This window comes from Gymnoscopelus microlampas, assembly GCF_963454915.1.
Source record: "Gymnoscopelus microlampas genome assembly, chromosome: 6".
In the NCBI taxonomy this organism is placed as follows: domain Eukaryota; kingdom Metazoa; phylum Chordata; class Actinopteri; order Myctophiformes; family Myctophidae; genus Gymnoscopelus; species Gymnoscopelus microlampas.
In genome coordinates, this window is record NC_139943.1 from 39,089,328 (window position 1) to 39,106,117 (window position 16,790).

Sequence of the window (16,790 nt, forward strand, 5' to 3'; positions counted from 1 at the left end):
TATTTTGGTATTTGTTTTTGTGTGTCAGGTCACAGGTCACAGGTGCATTGCATTTATGTTAATTCTATGTTTCTGTGAGGTGCTTTTGAGATGCTTTTATTTTGAAGGTGTTTGCTTGATTTCTCACTACTATCACCTGTCTGCTCAGCCAGAGACTCAAATGTTTGCAGCAGTACCAGGGTGAGGTCTGCTTGCTGGACTGTAAAGGTTTAGCCCCCTGCCTAAATGGGCACAAGGTATATTTTCATTTGCTTAAAGTGTGTTACTGTATTTTATTTGTCTAAGGTCTGTTTTGTAATAGTGTTGTTCAATGTGAATGATTGTTTTTTGCAATTTGAAAATGTTTAATGTCCAATTGTTTGTTTGTTTGTTTTGTGACAGCTTTTACGTTGTTGGTTTTAGAATAAACCTCATCTAAACCACCAGTAAAAGACCATCTTTGGGCGGGGTACGCTACACATTCCATTTGCTTATCATTTCCACATACCACCTAGTCTGGGTGCAGCACTGTTGAAACTGTTTAAATAGACAACAATTGGCAACATTAGACACTGGGGTTCCATTTTTAAAATTACTAAGTAACTGTGATGACTAAATGTTTTGTTGTGAATCTTTTCCAACATCAATGTGGCACTAGAGGCCATAATCATTCAGCAAACCAAAAATTACACCATGGACAGCAAAGGTCTGCAAGTGGGTGAAATTAACTGGATTTTTCCATATGAAGCTGCTACCCATCAAACTGTTACTTTGTGCCCTTAAGAAAAAACAGGATAATTGAGAGAGCAACCATTTTAGTCCTCTTGTTGAAGGTGTTCTATTGGTTCAGTGTTCAATACAGACAGACAGTCAAACTAAATCGAAATGCCTTTTGGATAAAAGTCACCGACAAGCACGTCTTTTGTCAGGAAGTAGTTAAAGATAATAATGTCTTGCCATGGTTTTGTTACCTGCATATACATATTCTATTATAAATATTTATTTGTATTCTTTATTTTCCAAAGTATTACAAAACACAATATGAGTGTTAATTTCATCAGTCTGATATTTACTGTGGTCGCAAACTTTCTATCATGCCATTCAATGGTACCAGAGAGTTATATTAGAAAATTTATGGTGCGCTAATGAGCAGTTCCCCACTGGAAATCCTGGTACTCTCTGTTGTGTTAGACTTGGGGACAGCAGTGATACCTCGTCCTGTATCTCTTCCTGCACAGAGTAGATATGTCTGGTCAGTTTCCATCACATTCATATTGACATCAGATTAATTTATACTCTGTCAGTGTCGCTCAACGCAAAAATAATTTGACGAGCAAAACTGTCATATGACAAATGATAAATTAGGCATAGGAGATATCTAAGGCCAAAGATGATTATGATGTGTGTATATATATATAAAAAAAGTAATACCATTGTAACAGGTAACAGTGCCCAGCAGTCTGGGGGATTCCATAATACATAGAGTATGCATACATAAATTCACACTCTTACTCACTCTTTCTATTGCATCTAGGTGCACAATTCCCTATACACACAGATGTGTCGCAGTGGATAAACACCTGTAAAAAACAGGAAACAATATTAGAAATGGGAGATCGGGTGACGAGAACGTCCTGATTTCTGTTTTTCTGGTTGTCTCTCATACCTTCTCCTTCATCGAAGTCATCGATGTTTGGTCCACAAAAGTGAACATCTTGAAAACAAAACGACTGTGGTGCGATGGGAACTCGACTTCGGGACCCACCGGCACGATTCCCGCCGTGTACCTATCATCGGTGCTGGGGCACCTGGAGAATGAAGAAAAGGATCAGGCAACATGAATGCTTGCTATTGATTAACAGCACAAATATGTCTCGGCTCACATAACTACCAGAGCAGGTGGTCTTAGTTTTACCCATCGATAATCACGGTCCACTGAGGAAGACTGAGTGGGTTAGCATTAGTGGTTGCCCAGCATCGTCCAAGAGTCAAGACGAGGTTGGGGTCAGTCCTCCCCAGCATGTGAACATCAACATACAGAGGGTCTCTCAGGACCTTTCTGACAGGGTAATCGGCTTCCGTGTAGAAGGAGCTGTAGGCCGCCTGTTCTGCTCCACAAAGAAGCATGATTAGTTAATTAGACACTGGTCAAAGACAAAAATTGTAAAAACAAATGAACAAAGAAAGGAAAACGCTTCTTCCCACTAACCTTCGTTACATCCCTTTACAGTACACTGTCCATTGGCCAGTCTGAGCTCCACTTGCAAGGGTCCAGCTTCAGCGACTGGATGATGTGGAACAACGTCGACCTCAAGGACCAGAGCCTCAATGGAAGTGGCATGGTATCTACATTGAACAATGAGCCTGAGAAGAAGAAAAGGAACAGCATGGTCAGTGTTATTGGTACATTTTGTAGATACATTTCGATTAATGCACATTATTATATTCCTGGGTCAAGTAGTGGTACCAAATAATTCATCGCTTTTTCTTTCAGAATGTTTTGAGTTGTAGATGGGACACAGAGCAATAGAATCAGTGCCATGTATTATTCAAGTATTCACAGGGAAGTATCTGAACTATCAGTTTATTACATTTTGCTGTGAGTAAAGATTTAACTGGCACGTTACTTAACTTACACTAGACTCTGGGGCAGTGGTGGAATGTAACTAACTACAGTTTCTGAAGTTCTGTACTTAAGTGAAAAGTTTCAGTGTACTTGAGTGTACTACTATGAGTATTTCCATGTTATGCTACCACTTCACTACTTTTAGAGTTGTTAACAGCTCCAAACATGTTATGTTTCCCTCTTTCATTTCAATAAATGTTGAAATTATTCAATATTTCACCAAGAATCAAAGATAAGAAACAAAGTAAAAAAAAAACTGAAAACAGGTGGTTAGTTGGAACAGTGGTAAAGTAACTGTCCACCACAGAGTCTAGTGGTTCAAATCCATTGCGTTGCATCTGCCTTGACGAGTGTCTATACGAACACAAATCGCCACAGAGAGAGAGAGAGAGAGATAGACTACAGCACCTATGACGTGTGTGTGCATGTGTGCGCACCACACACAGACATGACCCACCTGTATGGCCACCTATGGAAAATCCAAATTGCACCAATTGCATTATTTTCTAATTCAGATTTTTCTAAATGAACTTACCTGGTAATCATTCCAAATTCTTTAACACATTCTATGAGAGCTGGTACCAAACTAATACTTTTACTTTAAGTAAAGGATCGGAATACTTCTTCCACCACTGTCTGGTCCATTATGTACTCCAAGCAGTTTAAACAAACACGAAGATCCATCACAACAGTGTTCTAATAGAGACCCTTTATAAGTGAAAAGAAAAATCACCTACTCAAAGGTAGTGTCCCTGGTGATAGCTCCACGGGGTCCAATTTGCACTTCGTATGACGATGTCATCCTATTTTCATAGATTATAACACCATGTTGTTCCTATAGTAAGTCAACTGTATTTCAATGTCCATTGCTGCGATAGAGAACAAATACAAATATAACAAAATATAATATAATTCAATCATGAATCCAGCTAAGTACCTACCGTCATGATGGTTCCACAGGCAGACATAGGGAACTGGTAGATGGCAAAGGCCGAGTTGGTAGCCACAGGCTGGCAGCCTTGCTCTTCACCAAGAAGAGTAATGGAGCTTGTGTCAATTTTGGGCAGAGTGGCTTCTCTGGCCACCACCAAAATAAACTGGGCGTCCTTGGTGCACTGTAGAGTCACTGGTAAAAAGTAAAAAATATCTAAACGATCAATCATTTGATTCTTGTGATACAAAAAACAAGGACAACCACTTACCAGATTTCCCATAATAGCACATTTGTGTACTCGAACACCAACAGCAGTTGAAATCAATACAGCCATAAACGGAGGTGTCTTCGGGGCCACACCGTATCTTGTATTCGCTCTTAACGTCACATGTATTAACTGGTTCAACAGTAGGTCGTAAAGGTTGTACAGTTTGTGGAGGTGACTTTGGAGGTTTCAGGGGCCTTTGAGAGTGTTTAAAGGGCCCAGCATCCGGTTTTACGTATTGCTGTGCAGCACACAGACTGTTCAGCACAAGCACCACCACAAGGCAAACATAAATCCACTTCATCGCTTCGGCTTCACAGCAAAAGTGATTCACAAAGTTGCAGTGGCTGTGAAAAGCGCCGTGAAACTGTTTACTTTTATAAAGGATTGGACCCATTGACATGATGTCCCACATGTGATTCGCTGATCGCAGGGGGTCAGTCAACTGCTTTGGTTGGTTACGGTTATTATCTGGCAGACCAAACACTACTACTCTGCCACCAAAATGTGGAATGCCCTGACATCATTCATTAAAGGATGCGTAACACTGGTTTCTTTCTCAAAATTGGCCTGAAAAAGCATCTATCAGGATACCACAACGGGAGGAAAATGTAATTTACCATTGTACATACAGTATAGTCTTTGTATTTGTTGATGACATGCATTATCGTGTACATTTTTTATGCTATGATGATGAATTTAATACACAGGACCACAATGGAAACAAATCCCCAGGACTTTTTTTGTGTTATCTTTTTAGCCTTAACGTCTTACTGTACCACATGCTGTTTACATGTCTGACCAGTAAATTATTCATTCAGTCAATCAAAACCAGAAACTGATAGAGGCTGATGTCAAGAAAATGGTTGAAACTAATCCTTCTGTGTCTTCTTTGTTATGAGACACCATGCAGACTTACACATCACCAATCTAATAGTGTCTCTCTATATGTCATGTGACAACCACTGAATGTCACTGAAATCAGGCAGAGACTGAACACATTTCCAGCTTGTTTGAACAACAAAACCTTGAAGAGGTCTCTATGACCTGCACAGTGCGGTCATCAGAGGAACAACAAAGACGATGATAAATAGCAGGGTGCAGAAGTCCATAGAGCAGTGTCAGTCAAAAACAGATACCTATTTTTTATCTCTAAAAGCATTTTCATATGTTTAAAATGTTTTAATAAAATCTAAATTATTATAATATGAAACTTTTTGGTCCTTCAAATTTCTACACCTACATTTCTTAAAAACACATTGATATATGTGTGGAATAGCAAACTGAAAACTGTTGTACGTTTGAAAGTGAACTAAAGTATAACGTCCAAACTATTGAGTATCTCCAAAGCCTTAAAGCCTATTTATTTTATTTTTTTAACATGAACTCCTGGACAATTATTTTCTTATTGACCGTGTATGCTTCCCTTCCTGTTTCCTATATTTTTTTGCAGTTTGATCAGTTTACCAGCTTCATTTTTCATTTCATGATTTGATTCCAATGGAATATGTCCCCTTAAAGCTAAATTGAAACTTTAGTAGAGGTCTGTGTTGTGTAGTTACAATATTATGTTACAGTATAAGTCAAAATATTGGTGAGACATCTTCAGCAGTTGCACTGTAGATAAAGAATTGATAATCCAATATACTGTATTATCTCCACTGACTTACACTGCACAGTGAAACAGGTATCAAAGTTACAGTTTTAGAATTCAAACAAAGATTCTGCCAACAAATAAAATTACAAAATCTGGTTCAGCATTGTTTTTCATCTGTTTAAAGTAATTGATAAAGGCTCCTATCATCGTTCCTTAATGCAATAACAAACACTGCGATTCTGTCTCAGAAGCTATGTTCTTCCTAATTAGAATAGTAAAATGAACACGTTCACTTTTTTTATTTCCAAAAAATGCTGATCCGGTTAACGTAATTTTATACATAGTCAGAACCCACTTTGTGTTAATTTAAGAGTGTGACTTTGAGACCTGTTTCGCGGTACAATGTAAGTCAATGGGGAGCTTGTTTTCCAATTTTTAATCTACAGAGCAATTATTGAAGATATTTTGCCAATATTTTGAGTTAGAAGGCAACTACACAACCTAAAGCTGTACCAATGTTTAATTGTTCTTTAAGCAGAGGTCTACACTGTACATCTAATTTAAGTCATGGACAGAGACCTGGTCGATAGTGTAAAATCCATCCAAATCCTATAGGATTTGCATAGGATGTTGTCTTAAGCATCCCATTTGTCATGGGATTTCATGTACCAAGTAGTCTTGGTGCAGTGCTACTTCCCCCTGGGGAAACGATTTTGTTGAACCTATGTTTAAATCGATAATAATGGGCAACAGTAGACAATGAGATACATTTTAGAAAATTAAACTAAATACATGTTTGCCTGTGATGCTTTTGCAACATTGAAATGTGGAACTTGAGGCTGTACTTCTTCAGAAAACTGAAAATTACCCCTAGGCAGCAAAGGTCTTCAAGTATGTGACATGAACAGTTTTTTTGTTTTGTTTTTACATAACATTATAATGTTCTTATTTTGATCATATAAGACCCAATGATTGAATGTCAGTCTCCAGGTTTTCCTCAGAATATACACAGATTTACTATGACACTCTGGCACATTAGGAGTCCAGTGGTACAGTGGTTCTCTAACTTTTTATTTTCAAGGACCCCTATAACTCTGAGTGTACAAATGGACCCAAATGGACCCATATTTGTACACTCACAGACCTGTAAAGGTCATTTAAAGGTAGGGTAAGTGATATTTTTAGTTTTTCTTTTGTTAAAAGGTTAAAGTACTATATTCTGATAGTAATCATTGCTACAGAGTGTTTGTTCGGTCACAGGGGTCTCTCCAGCTCATTAGTAAACAGAATATAGTATAGCTGTCAGGTAGGTGACAACATTTAAGCCAATCAGGAGAGAGCACTGAAAATGCATTTTCTGTTTAATAAAGAGCTGGAGAGACATGGGAGAACTCCTTTTACTGAACAAACACTAGCAATGAGTACTATCAGAATATAGAGCTATTTAACACTTATTTTAACCAAAGTAAATCACTTACCCTACCTTTAAGGCTGTAGCAAAAAAAATATTTTGACCAAAAGGTCCACCACAAGCCAGCTGGCGATGACCCCTGGACATGAACTGTTAACGGGATAATTGAGAGCTCTATCTAGGTTAACAACCTTTTTAGTATTACCGTTTCAAGATTCAAGATTACATTTTTATTGTTACATCCCATTATACAAGTATACAGGAGTATAATTTCGTCTCCTCAACATTGCAACAAGAAGACAAAATAGAAAAATAATAATGATGCAGTAATAGTAAATAATAAATAATACTATTAAATAATTAGTACTAAATAGTACTGTTGAAGGTGCTCTGTTTGTTCAGGGTTCAATACAAAAACAACAAGTAATTCCAAGGCACTCTTAAAACAAAATGAATGCCTTTATTTACATACATACGTATATAGGAAAAACGTTTAAAGACTGATGTGTTTTGCCAAGCAACAGGGAGTAGTTGAAAATAAAAAGTTTGAGAGTACCTGGGACTTTCGTCCTTTTCTCTGTATTAATTTACAGAGAGTGTTACAGCCATATAAATATTCAAATTCCCAAAGTATTGGCAAATGCAATATAAGTGTTTATTTCATCAGTCAGATATTTACTGTAGTCACAAACTGTGTATCATGCCATTCAATGGGACCGGAGAGTATATTAAAAGACTTCAAGGTTTATTTGAAAGTCTGTCACTGTTTAGTCAGCATAGTAAATCGTGGAGGCAAAGCTCTGATTTGATGTCATAAGAGAACGAGGATGTTTTGCTTTAGAGTGATGCGCTAATGAAGTGCAGTTCCCCACTGGAAACCGTGACACCCTCTGGTCTGTAAGACTTGGTGACAGCAATGATATCTCCTCCTGTATCTCTCCCTGCACAGAGTACATATGTCTGGTCAGTGTCCATCACATTCAGAGTTTGTAAGACACAAATTGTAGACTGAGACGGTTAAATGGCCATTGGTCTTGAGCCCAATTAAAGACAAATTTACTTATATTTTTGTAACGAGCAACACTATCATATGACCAATTATAAATTAAGCATAGGAGATATTTCAGGCCAAGATGATTATCATGACTATTATAATACAAGTAATATTATTATTACAGGTAACAGTGCTCAACAGTCTAGGGTTTTCCTTCATAATAAGAACATATTCATGTACTCTATTACTCACTCTTTCTGTTGCATTTAGGTGCACAATTCTCTAGACACACAGTTGTGTCACAGTGGATAAACACCTGGAAAAAAACAGGATACAATAATTGAAATGGGAGATCAGGTGATAAGAATGCCCTGGTTTCCTTTTTTTTTTCCTTAACTGAGTGTCTCTCATACCTTCTCCTTCATCTGAGTCATGGAACTTTCATCCACAAAAGTGAACATCTTGAAAACAAAATGACTGTGGTGGGATGGGACCTCAAACTCATCGGGACTGACCGGCAGGAGTTTTGTCATGTAACGATCGTTATTTGACGGGCACCTGGAGGATAAAAAAGAGGAATCAATTAAGCATAGCACAAATATTTCCCGGCTCACATTAGTAAGAAAGGTTCATAGTTTTTACCCATCAACGAGCAGGTCCCACTGAGGAAGACTGAGTGGGTCAGGATGAGTGGTTGCCCAGCATCGTCCAAGAGTCAAGAAGAGGTTAGGGTCAGTCCTCCCCATCATGTGAATATCAACAAACACAGGGTCCCTCAGGACCTTTGTGACAGGGTAATCGAGTTCCGTGTAGAAGGAGCTGTACGCCGCATCCTCTGCTCCACAAAGAAGCATGATTAGTTAATTAGACACTGGTCAAAGACAAAAAGTGCAAAAACAAGCTAGCAAAGAAAAGAAAGGGATTCATCCCACTAACCTAAGTTACATCCCTTTACAGCACACTGTCCATTGCCCAGTCTGAGCTCCACTTGCAAGGGTCCGCCTGCACCGACTGGTGCAGGTACAATAAGGTCGACCTCAAGGACCAGAGCCTCAATGGAAGTGGCATGGTATTTACATTGAACAATGAGCCTGAGAAGAATAAAAGGAACAGCATGGTCTGTGTTATTGTTACACTTTTTAGATTCATTCATATTAGTATATTCCTGGGTCAAATTGTGATCACAAATAATTTATCTTAATTTGTTCTTTCAGCATACTTGGAGTTGTAGTTGTAGACACAGTGCAACTAAAAGAGTGCTATATAATCTAAGTATTCGAGTACCTGAGCATGCAGTTTATTATATTTAGCTGTGATTAACAATGTAACTAAGTTTCCTAACTTAGTAAGTTAAACTTATCCGTGGTTGACATTATCGGAATGCCCTTGTCTATTACGTATTCCAAGCAGTTTAAACAATCACTAAGAATTTCCTAAAAACACAAGTTCAACCACTTCTGGTTGGAGATCCAGAGTTCTAATAGAGAGCCTTTATAAGGGGAAAAAATAATTACCTACTCAAAAGTACTGTCCCTGGTGATAGCTCCACGGGGTCCAAGTGCCACTTCGTATGACGATGTCATCCTATTTTCATAGATTATAACACCAGGTTCTTCCTATAGAAACTGTAATTCACTTATCATTGCTGAAAAACAAAACAAAAATATTTCACCTTCAAGTCAACTGTGAATCCAGCTAAGGGCCTACCGTCTTGATGGTTCCACAGGCAGTGACAGGGAACTGGTAGATGGCAAAGGCTGAGGTGGTACCCGCAGTCTGGCAGCCTTGCTCTTCACCAAGAAGAGTAATAGAGCCGGTGTCAATGTTGGGCAGAGTGGCTTCTCTGGCCACCACCAAAATAAACTGTCCATCCTTGGTGCACTGTAGAGTCACTGGTAAAAAAGAAAAGAGGAAAAAAAGAAAGAAACGGAAGCAAGGGACATAAGCAGAAAATTCAACACTAAAATCTCAACAGACCTATGATTCAAAACGGTGCTAATTTGGTTTACAAAAAATATATAAAAATAATAATAATGTGAATTGTTATGTTTTTGTTGTTTGTATGAGGACCACAATCAATATAGGTCCTGGATTTTATCGGGTTTGATCCTCGATTATTATTGCTTTTCTAGTAAACTAAACTAAAAGTTACCGGATCTCCCATAATAGCACATTTGTCCATCCCAACAGCAGTTGATAGCATCACAGTCAGTATCAGAGATGTCTTCGGGGCCACACTGTATCTTGTATTGAGCGCCAACCTCACAGAAGTCAAATACGACAGGTGCGGCAGTAGGTTTAAAAAATGGTATAACATTTTTTTGTTGAGGTGGCTTTGGAGCTGGCATGGGCTTTTTTGGAGGTTTTCTGCCAGTGTGAGACTGAGCAGCACACAGATTGTTCAGCACGACCACCACCACCATAAGGCAAACATAAATCCACTTCATCGCCTCGGCTTCACAGCAAAAAGGTATTCTCAATGTTTACCAGTTGCTGTGAAAAGCGCAGTGAAACTGCTGACTTTTATAGAGGACAGGACACACTGACTTGATATCCCACATGTGATTCGCTGACCACAGGTGTCAATCAACTGCTTTGGTTGGTTATTGGTTATTGCTTTTGGCACACCAGAAACCAATTGAGGCTGATGGCAAGAGAATGGCAGAAAATCACATAAGATAAGATCAAGAACCAAACCATGATAAATAATGTCATAAGAACAAAAATAAGAATTAAATGAAATACTTAGCTGCTGGCCTTAGATATCTACTGTACACTGGATCTCTAAATGAATGAGTGAATGAGTAATTGAATAATCAATTAAAGTTAGGGTAAGTGATATGTTTTGGTGAAAACAAAAGTTTTTTTGTTAAAAGGTTAAAGCTCTATATTCTGATAGTAATCCTTGCTATGGTGTGTTTGTTCAGTAACAGGTGTCTCCCTGTCTCTCCAGCTCTTTCATAAACAGAAAATACATTTTCAGGCAGGTGACAATATTTCAGCCATTCAGGAGAAAGTACCCATTTATCAGTGTCTATAGTGTTCCAGTTCCAATTTTGTCTGCTCATTTCTTTGTGTCATCACTTCCAATTTCACTTGTTTAATATGTATCCTGACTGAATTCTCTATCTTGATTGGATAAAATTGGTATCCCGAGCTGAAAATGCATTTTCTGTTTAATAAAGAGCTGGAGAGATATGGAGACGCATGTTACTGAACAAACACTCTATAGCAATGAGTACTATCAGATTAGAGTTATTTAACACTTACCCTACCTTTAATATAGATATACACTGAATTTATGAATTGTTATACATTTACTGCCATACATCTTAATGAATATATGAATGAATATGTGTACAGCCTATTAACAATAACTATGCAGGTGTATGCTAATAATCCTTCACATAGCTACTGTATCTTCTTTGTTATGAGACACCAATCAGACTTGCATACACATAGAAATCAGGTAGCGACTGAACAAATTTCAGGTCAACAAAATGCAGGTCGTAGAGGCCTCTTCAAGGTCTCTATGACCTGTATGTGGTCATCACGATGACCAAAGACCACATTACATAGCAGGGTGCAGAAGTCCATGCAGCAGTCTCAATCTGATCATATACTGTACCTGTTTTAACTCTAAAACTATTTCAATTGATGTGTGACATTTGTATATGATGTGTTCACAGGTTGGCGGGCATGTCTCTGTCTTCTTATTGATGACATCGGCTCATAATTCTCATGAAGAACACACTTCTTTGGCCCTGTCTAACCACTGCTTTCTCAAATATTTCCAGCAGAGATCACCGTTTTTACAGACGGATTACCAAACCATAAGAATACGGAGAAGCAGAATGTGGATTTGTTTGCTGCCTTATAATAATAAAACGTCAACATAACATTCTTGTCTATACCTACACCAGTGGTTCTCAAAGTGGGGCCGTGGACCCCAAGGGGTCCCTGAGGGGGTTCCAGGGAATACCCAGCAAAATGAGTTAATATAGCGCTTTAACCCTTAGATAAACATCGGATATTTGAAAATACTCGTTCTACAAGCTCACATGTAAATCGGATATTTTCAAGAAAAGTTTGGAAACAATTTGCAAAAGTTGGAATATTTTTGAAGTTTTAACAACACATTTCTTGTATGGCGGTCCCTGGCACATAATATTTTCAGATAGGGGGGGGGGGTGGCGTCCGTGGCAAAATACAAATGAATTTGGGGGTCCTTGATATAAAAAAGTTTGAGATCCACTGACCTGCAAAATGGCGCCTTAACCTGCACAAAAAGAGCAAGCGTTGTAGGCAGCCAGGCATGTTTGTTTGTAGGTTTTCACAGAATGTACTTTGGCAAAAGGAATACTTTAGGGCACACAAACTTAAATCAAGGTCTAGATAACCTTTAGCAACTGACATTTGCTAAAGGTTCATTTTATAATCATGTTGGAACCTATACGGTTTACATAACATTTCCTTACCCAAATTATGTTTGCTTAATGTCAGTAAACAATCACACACATTTTCTCTCATCCGCTCATGTATTCTTTGTTATATCATTGATTACCTAGCTTGATACCTTCCCTTTATTTGGATTATTATGTCATTGCTCAGTGTATGCATTCTCTACGCACAATCAAGATTCCTTTCTTAACATAATATCATTTATATTTATATTTGAAAATTTTAAATGTTTTTTCAAGCCGGACCCCTTAGCTGAGAGAGAGATGAAGCAGGCCCTACTACATATTGTATAAAATTGTGTTGCACATTTACCTTTTTCATAGATAGCTTCATAGACTATCATCAGTGTTGTGTAACTTAGTTTTTTGTTTTGTTTATTTCAGACATTTAACGACTTAAACCCTCAATACTTAGTAAACCTGACCGTTGGCTCTGTACTTGGTTTGCTCCTTTTCCCCTCTAGACCAAACCTCTTTGCCGAAAATAGCCGATCTACAAGCTCACAACGCCTTGCAGCGGAGCTTGTAGATGTGCTATATTTGGCAGAATATAGAGGCTATAGGGTTCAACAGGTTAATGTAAAAAAATTGTTCCCATCACACAAAGATTTGGCAGCCCCCTGTAGTAACTCTGAACCCTGTTGAAGACCCCTGGTTTAAAGCAACACCCCCCCCCCCCCTTTTATTTTTTTGCTAAGGCCCTAGAAGGGGCGTGTAAGTCAGGCAAGTAAACATGATCACTTCATTATAAAAGTATGTGTTCTCTCACTACGCTCCAGTCCTCCAGTTGTGAAGCCTCAGCAATGAAGTGGATTGCTGTGGGCCTTGCGGCAGTGGCCGTGCTCAGCTGCTTGAGTGATGCTCAACTCGGTAGATTCACTCAAAAGCCTGCACCTGTACCAGAGGTACCCAAGGGTCCTTCTCGGACTCCGACCCAGACTAAGGATACATTTGAACTTCCACTCACCTGGAAATATCCAAATGACCCCACGCCTGAAACCGTCACTGTTGGGACAGTTGAGATTAGGGCGCCCGTCACGGCTGTCACTGTGGCTGTTGCGTGCGAAAACAACAATGCTCACGTGGAAGTAAAGAAAGATTTCTTTGGGACAGGCTTCATCATCAATCCTGCAGATCTCAAACTGGGAGCCTGCGCTGCTGTTGGGGAGGACACTCAAGCTCAAGTGTTGATTTTTGATACTCCACTGGAAGGATGTGACAGCCAATTGATGGTATGCATGATAATACTGTTTCAAAGCTGCACAGTAAAATACACTGTGTTCATTTAACTCAGAAAGTGTACAAATGTAACCAAATAGATCCGTACTGGTCCATTTGATTACATTTGTGCACTCTCTTTGTTACAAATGGATACAATTAGCACTGACGGTTTTACTGTATAAAGTCACGTAATGAGCACAACTATTTTCATGTAGAATTGTGTACTTATCTCTTTACCAGATGACTGATGATTCCCTCATCTACACCTTCAGTCTAAACTATGCTCCCACCGTCGTAAATGCCCCTGTGTTGCGGACCAGCACCGTGGCAGTTACTGTGGAATGCCACTACCCCAGGTGTGTAGAGCATCAACGGTCAGACAGAGTCAATCTTTCTTAAAGAGGGTGTAAGTGATATTGTGTTAAAATGAGTGTTGAACCCTATATTCCGATAGCAATCATTGCTACAGTGTTTGTTCAGTAACAGGGGTCTCCCCCTCTCTCCAGCTCTTTAGTAAACAGAAAATACATTTTCAGTAAAGATGCCAATTTGATCCAGTCAGGTGAGAGAACTAATACAGGATACAGGATAAACAATTGAAATTAGAAGTAATGGGAGGGGGAGGGGCAGACAAAATAAATGGAACAGTATGACATTGAAGCTGTGTAAACTACATCAACTAAATGATTTTTTTGGGTAAAATTGGTATACCAACCTGAACATTTATTTTCTATTTACTACTGGAGAGATGGGAAGACCCCCGTTACTGAATCAATACTCTATGGCAATTATTTACATACAGAACTTTAACTTTTTCACAAAACAAATACAATGTGTTTGTTTTATTTAGGTATTTTAATTTCTGTAAACAAAAACATCACTTACATTTATTTAAGGTTATGTGTAATTCCATTGTATTATTTTCTTGTCGCAATGTTTACGAAAATATGTTTCAATGTTCCAGGAAGCACAATGTGAGCAGCCAGGCACTCACTCCTCACTGGGTCCCATTCTCTGCTACAAAGGTGGTGGATGAACTCTTGTACTTCTCTCTTAAAATTATGACAGGTGGGTAAAAGAATAACTTCATTTCAAGGTCTCTAAACCTCCCTTTCCACTCTCTGTATACTATGATATAAAGTATATACATTCAGCAGGTTTACCAAAATACTTCTTCATTCCCTTGTACAGAGGACTGGCAATATGTGAGGCCAGTCAACCAGTATTATCTGGGAGATTTAATCAATATCCAGGCAACAGTCCAACAGTACTTCCATGTCCCCCTGCGCGTCTTTGTGGACAGCTGTGTGGTGACTGTGTCACCTGATGCAAACTCCAACCCCAGATATACCTTCATTGACAACGATGGGTAAGATAATTAACTAGAAAATGTGCTCCTCGGAGCACAGGTCTCCGCCAGTACTGTTCCTGATTAATCCTGTCTTAAGTGTTACTCCGCCATTTCTCAGCCATTTCGTGATTACTCCTGTCTTACCTCACTTTGAAAGAGGCCCGACTCTTTCAAAGTGACACATCTATTTATAGGCCGCTATACGTCATGCGTCTCACTAGCCAATCAGAGCACACTCTTTCAACGTATTGTCACGTGAGGCTTGACCAATGTTAGCTTGGGGGGCGGAAAGTGAAAACATAGTCTCCTGGCGGAGACAATAACTTTCAACCTGGCGCCCTGATTTTGGGCATCTTATTAAAGGTGAACATTTTCATAATATATATATATATTTTTTTTTTCACAATTTGCAAAAATGGCAGATCTACGACTCACAGCTTGTAGATCGGCTATTTTTGCTATTTGCATATAGCTATAAGTATTCCTTGCTGTCGGGCAAAAACAGCTAATTCCATTTTGACGCTTTTGCATTTTTTCTTTCATAAATCAGTGCTATTGAACACCCTTTACGTCTGTGTGCTGGTAAAAGAATATTGAACTAATGAAAAGTATTAAAAAGCGCTTCTGACAAAACCAGCTAACTCCATTGGATCCTCAAACTTTCTGCAAAACCAGCCAACTCCACCAAAGGAGGAAGGAGTTAACTGGTTTTGCTGACTCCAGGCTCCACATCCTTTTGACCGCCAACCTCATTGTGAGCTTGGAGGTCCATTCAGCTGTTCTTATCAATGATGAACAAAACCTACTAACTCCACTTTTTGTTTTGTTTTTTTGATTTCCTGAAAAATATAAAAAAAATATAATAAAAAAATAAATAAAAACATTTTGGAGTTAGCTGGTTTCTGCCTAACAGCAGAGATAGAGTCCAGGCTTAAGTGGTGGAGCTAATGCACTTGCATGTCTTCCCACTGTAGCCTCTCGCATGTCAGTATGCCAACAGCTGTGAACTATGTGTATAACCTGGCTTCAGTAAACAAGCTGCAGAACAGAATAGTCGGATTGTTCTCCTGAATGAAAACAGTCATACTGTGTCCAAGAAAAAATCTTTTATGACAAGTTAAACCTGATTTCCCGACCATGTTTCCCTCCGATCCAGCTGTTTGGTTGATGCCGCGATCACAGGCTCATCCTCCTGTTTTAAGCCCCGCACTGCTGATAACAAGTTGAACTTCCAGTTGGAGGCCTTCAGGTTCCAGGCTGTAGAGACGGACACAGTAAGAACCACTATTGTGAATGGCTACTTTTGTCGTCGCTAAATGAAATAACAGATTTTCAGATAACCAACATTTTGTCTCATTCCATTAGTTCTACATTACCTGCCATCTGACAGCAACCTCCGCTGCCCATCCCATTAACAGTGAAAACCGAGCATGTTCCTATATGAATGGGTAAGAGTGTGTGCCTGCCAGTGTGTGAGTATTCTTCATTTTTGTGAGTAGGCCAAAATCCTACTGATGAATCCTTCATATAAAATTCACTTTTCTTTCATTTTCTCTCTCCGAAGGTGGAAGGAGGCAAGTGGACCTCAGAATAATGAAGCTTGTAATTCATGTGGTCAAGGTATTGTTGTTGCACCTTCTCGTGGGTCGGGTCATGGGTCGGGTGGTCGATTGTCTGACCACTCTGTAGGAGGAGCATCATCCGGCTTTCCAAGTGGTGGCACATCACCCGGCTTTGGCGGCGGTGCTACTACCAACACCCTATATACTGCCACATCTACTGGCTTTGGCGGTGGCACTTCTACAGGAGCAGGAGGATCTTACTCTTCTACAGGTACAGGAGGAGGATCTTACTCTTCTACAGGTACAGGAGGAGGATCTTACTCTTCTACAGGTACAGGAGGAGGATCTTACTCTTCTACAGGTACAGGAGGAGGATCTTACTCTTCTACA

General features: G+C 39.2%; 3 protein-coding genes across 3 annotated transcripts; 1 reads left to right on the plus strand and 2 right to left on the minus strand.

The window, feature by feature from the left end:
• Positions 1-1,487: 1,487 nt before the first annotated feature.
• Positions 1,488-3,151, minus strand: LOC311046980 (zona pellucida sperm-binding protein 4-like; the record flags this gene model as incomplete). Its single annotated transcript, XM_084059559.1, has 5 exons — positions 1,488-1,559; positions 1,646-1,787; positions 1,895-2,087; positions 2,189-2,343; positions 3,141-3,151. The coding sequence occupies 5 exons, from the start codon at positions 3,149-3,151 to the stop codon at positions 1,488-1,490; spliced, it is 573 nt and encodes a 190-aa protein (XP_083915685.1).
• Positions 3,152-8,050: 4,899 nt separating this feature from the next.
• LOC311046981 (zona pellucida sperm-binding protein 4-like) lies at positions 8,051-10,229 on the minus strand (the record flags this gene model as incomplete). Its single annotated transcript, XM_084059560.1, has 7 exons — positions 8,051-8,122; positions 8,220-8,364; positions 8,449-8,641; positions 8,743-8,897; positions 9,325-9,422; positions 9,514-9,698; positions 9,959-10,229. 7 exons carry the CDS (start codon positions 10,227-10,229, stop codon positions 8,051-8,053), a joined length of 1,119 nt encoding a protein of 372 aa, XP_083915686.1.
• A 2,840-nt stretch (positions 10,230-13,069) lies between these two features.
• LOC311046983 (zona pellucida sperm-binding protein 3-like) lies at positions 13,070-16,290 on the plus strand (the record flags this gene model as incomplete). Its single annotated transcript, XM_084059567.1, has 6 exons — positions 13,070-13,498; positions 13,728-13,843; positions 14,452-14,555; positions 14,679-14,856; positions 15,995-16,112; positions 16,204-16,290. The coding sequence occupies 6 exons, from the start codon at positions 13,070-13,072 to the stop codon at positions 16,288-16,290; spliced, it is 1,032 nt and encodes a 343-aa protein (XP_083915693.1).
• Between the last annotated feature and the right edge of the window lie 500 nt (positions 16,291-16,790).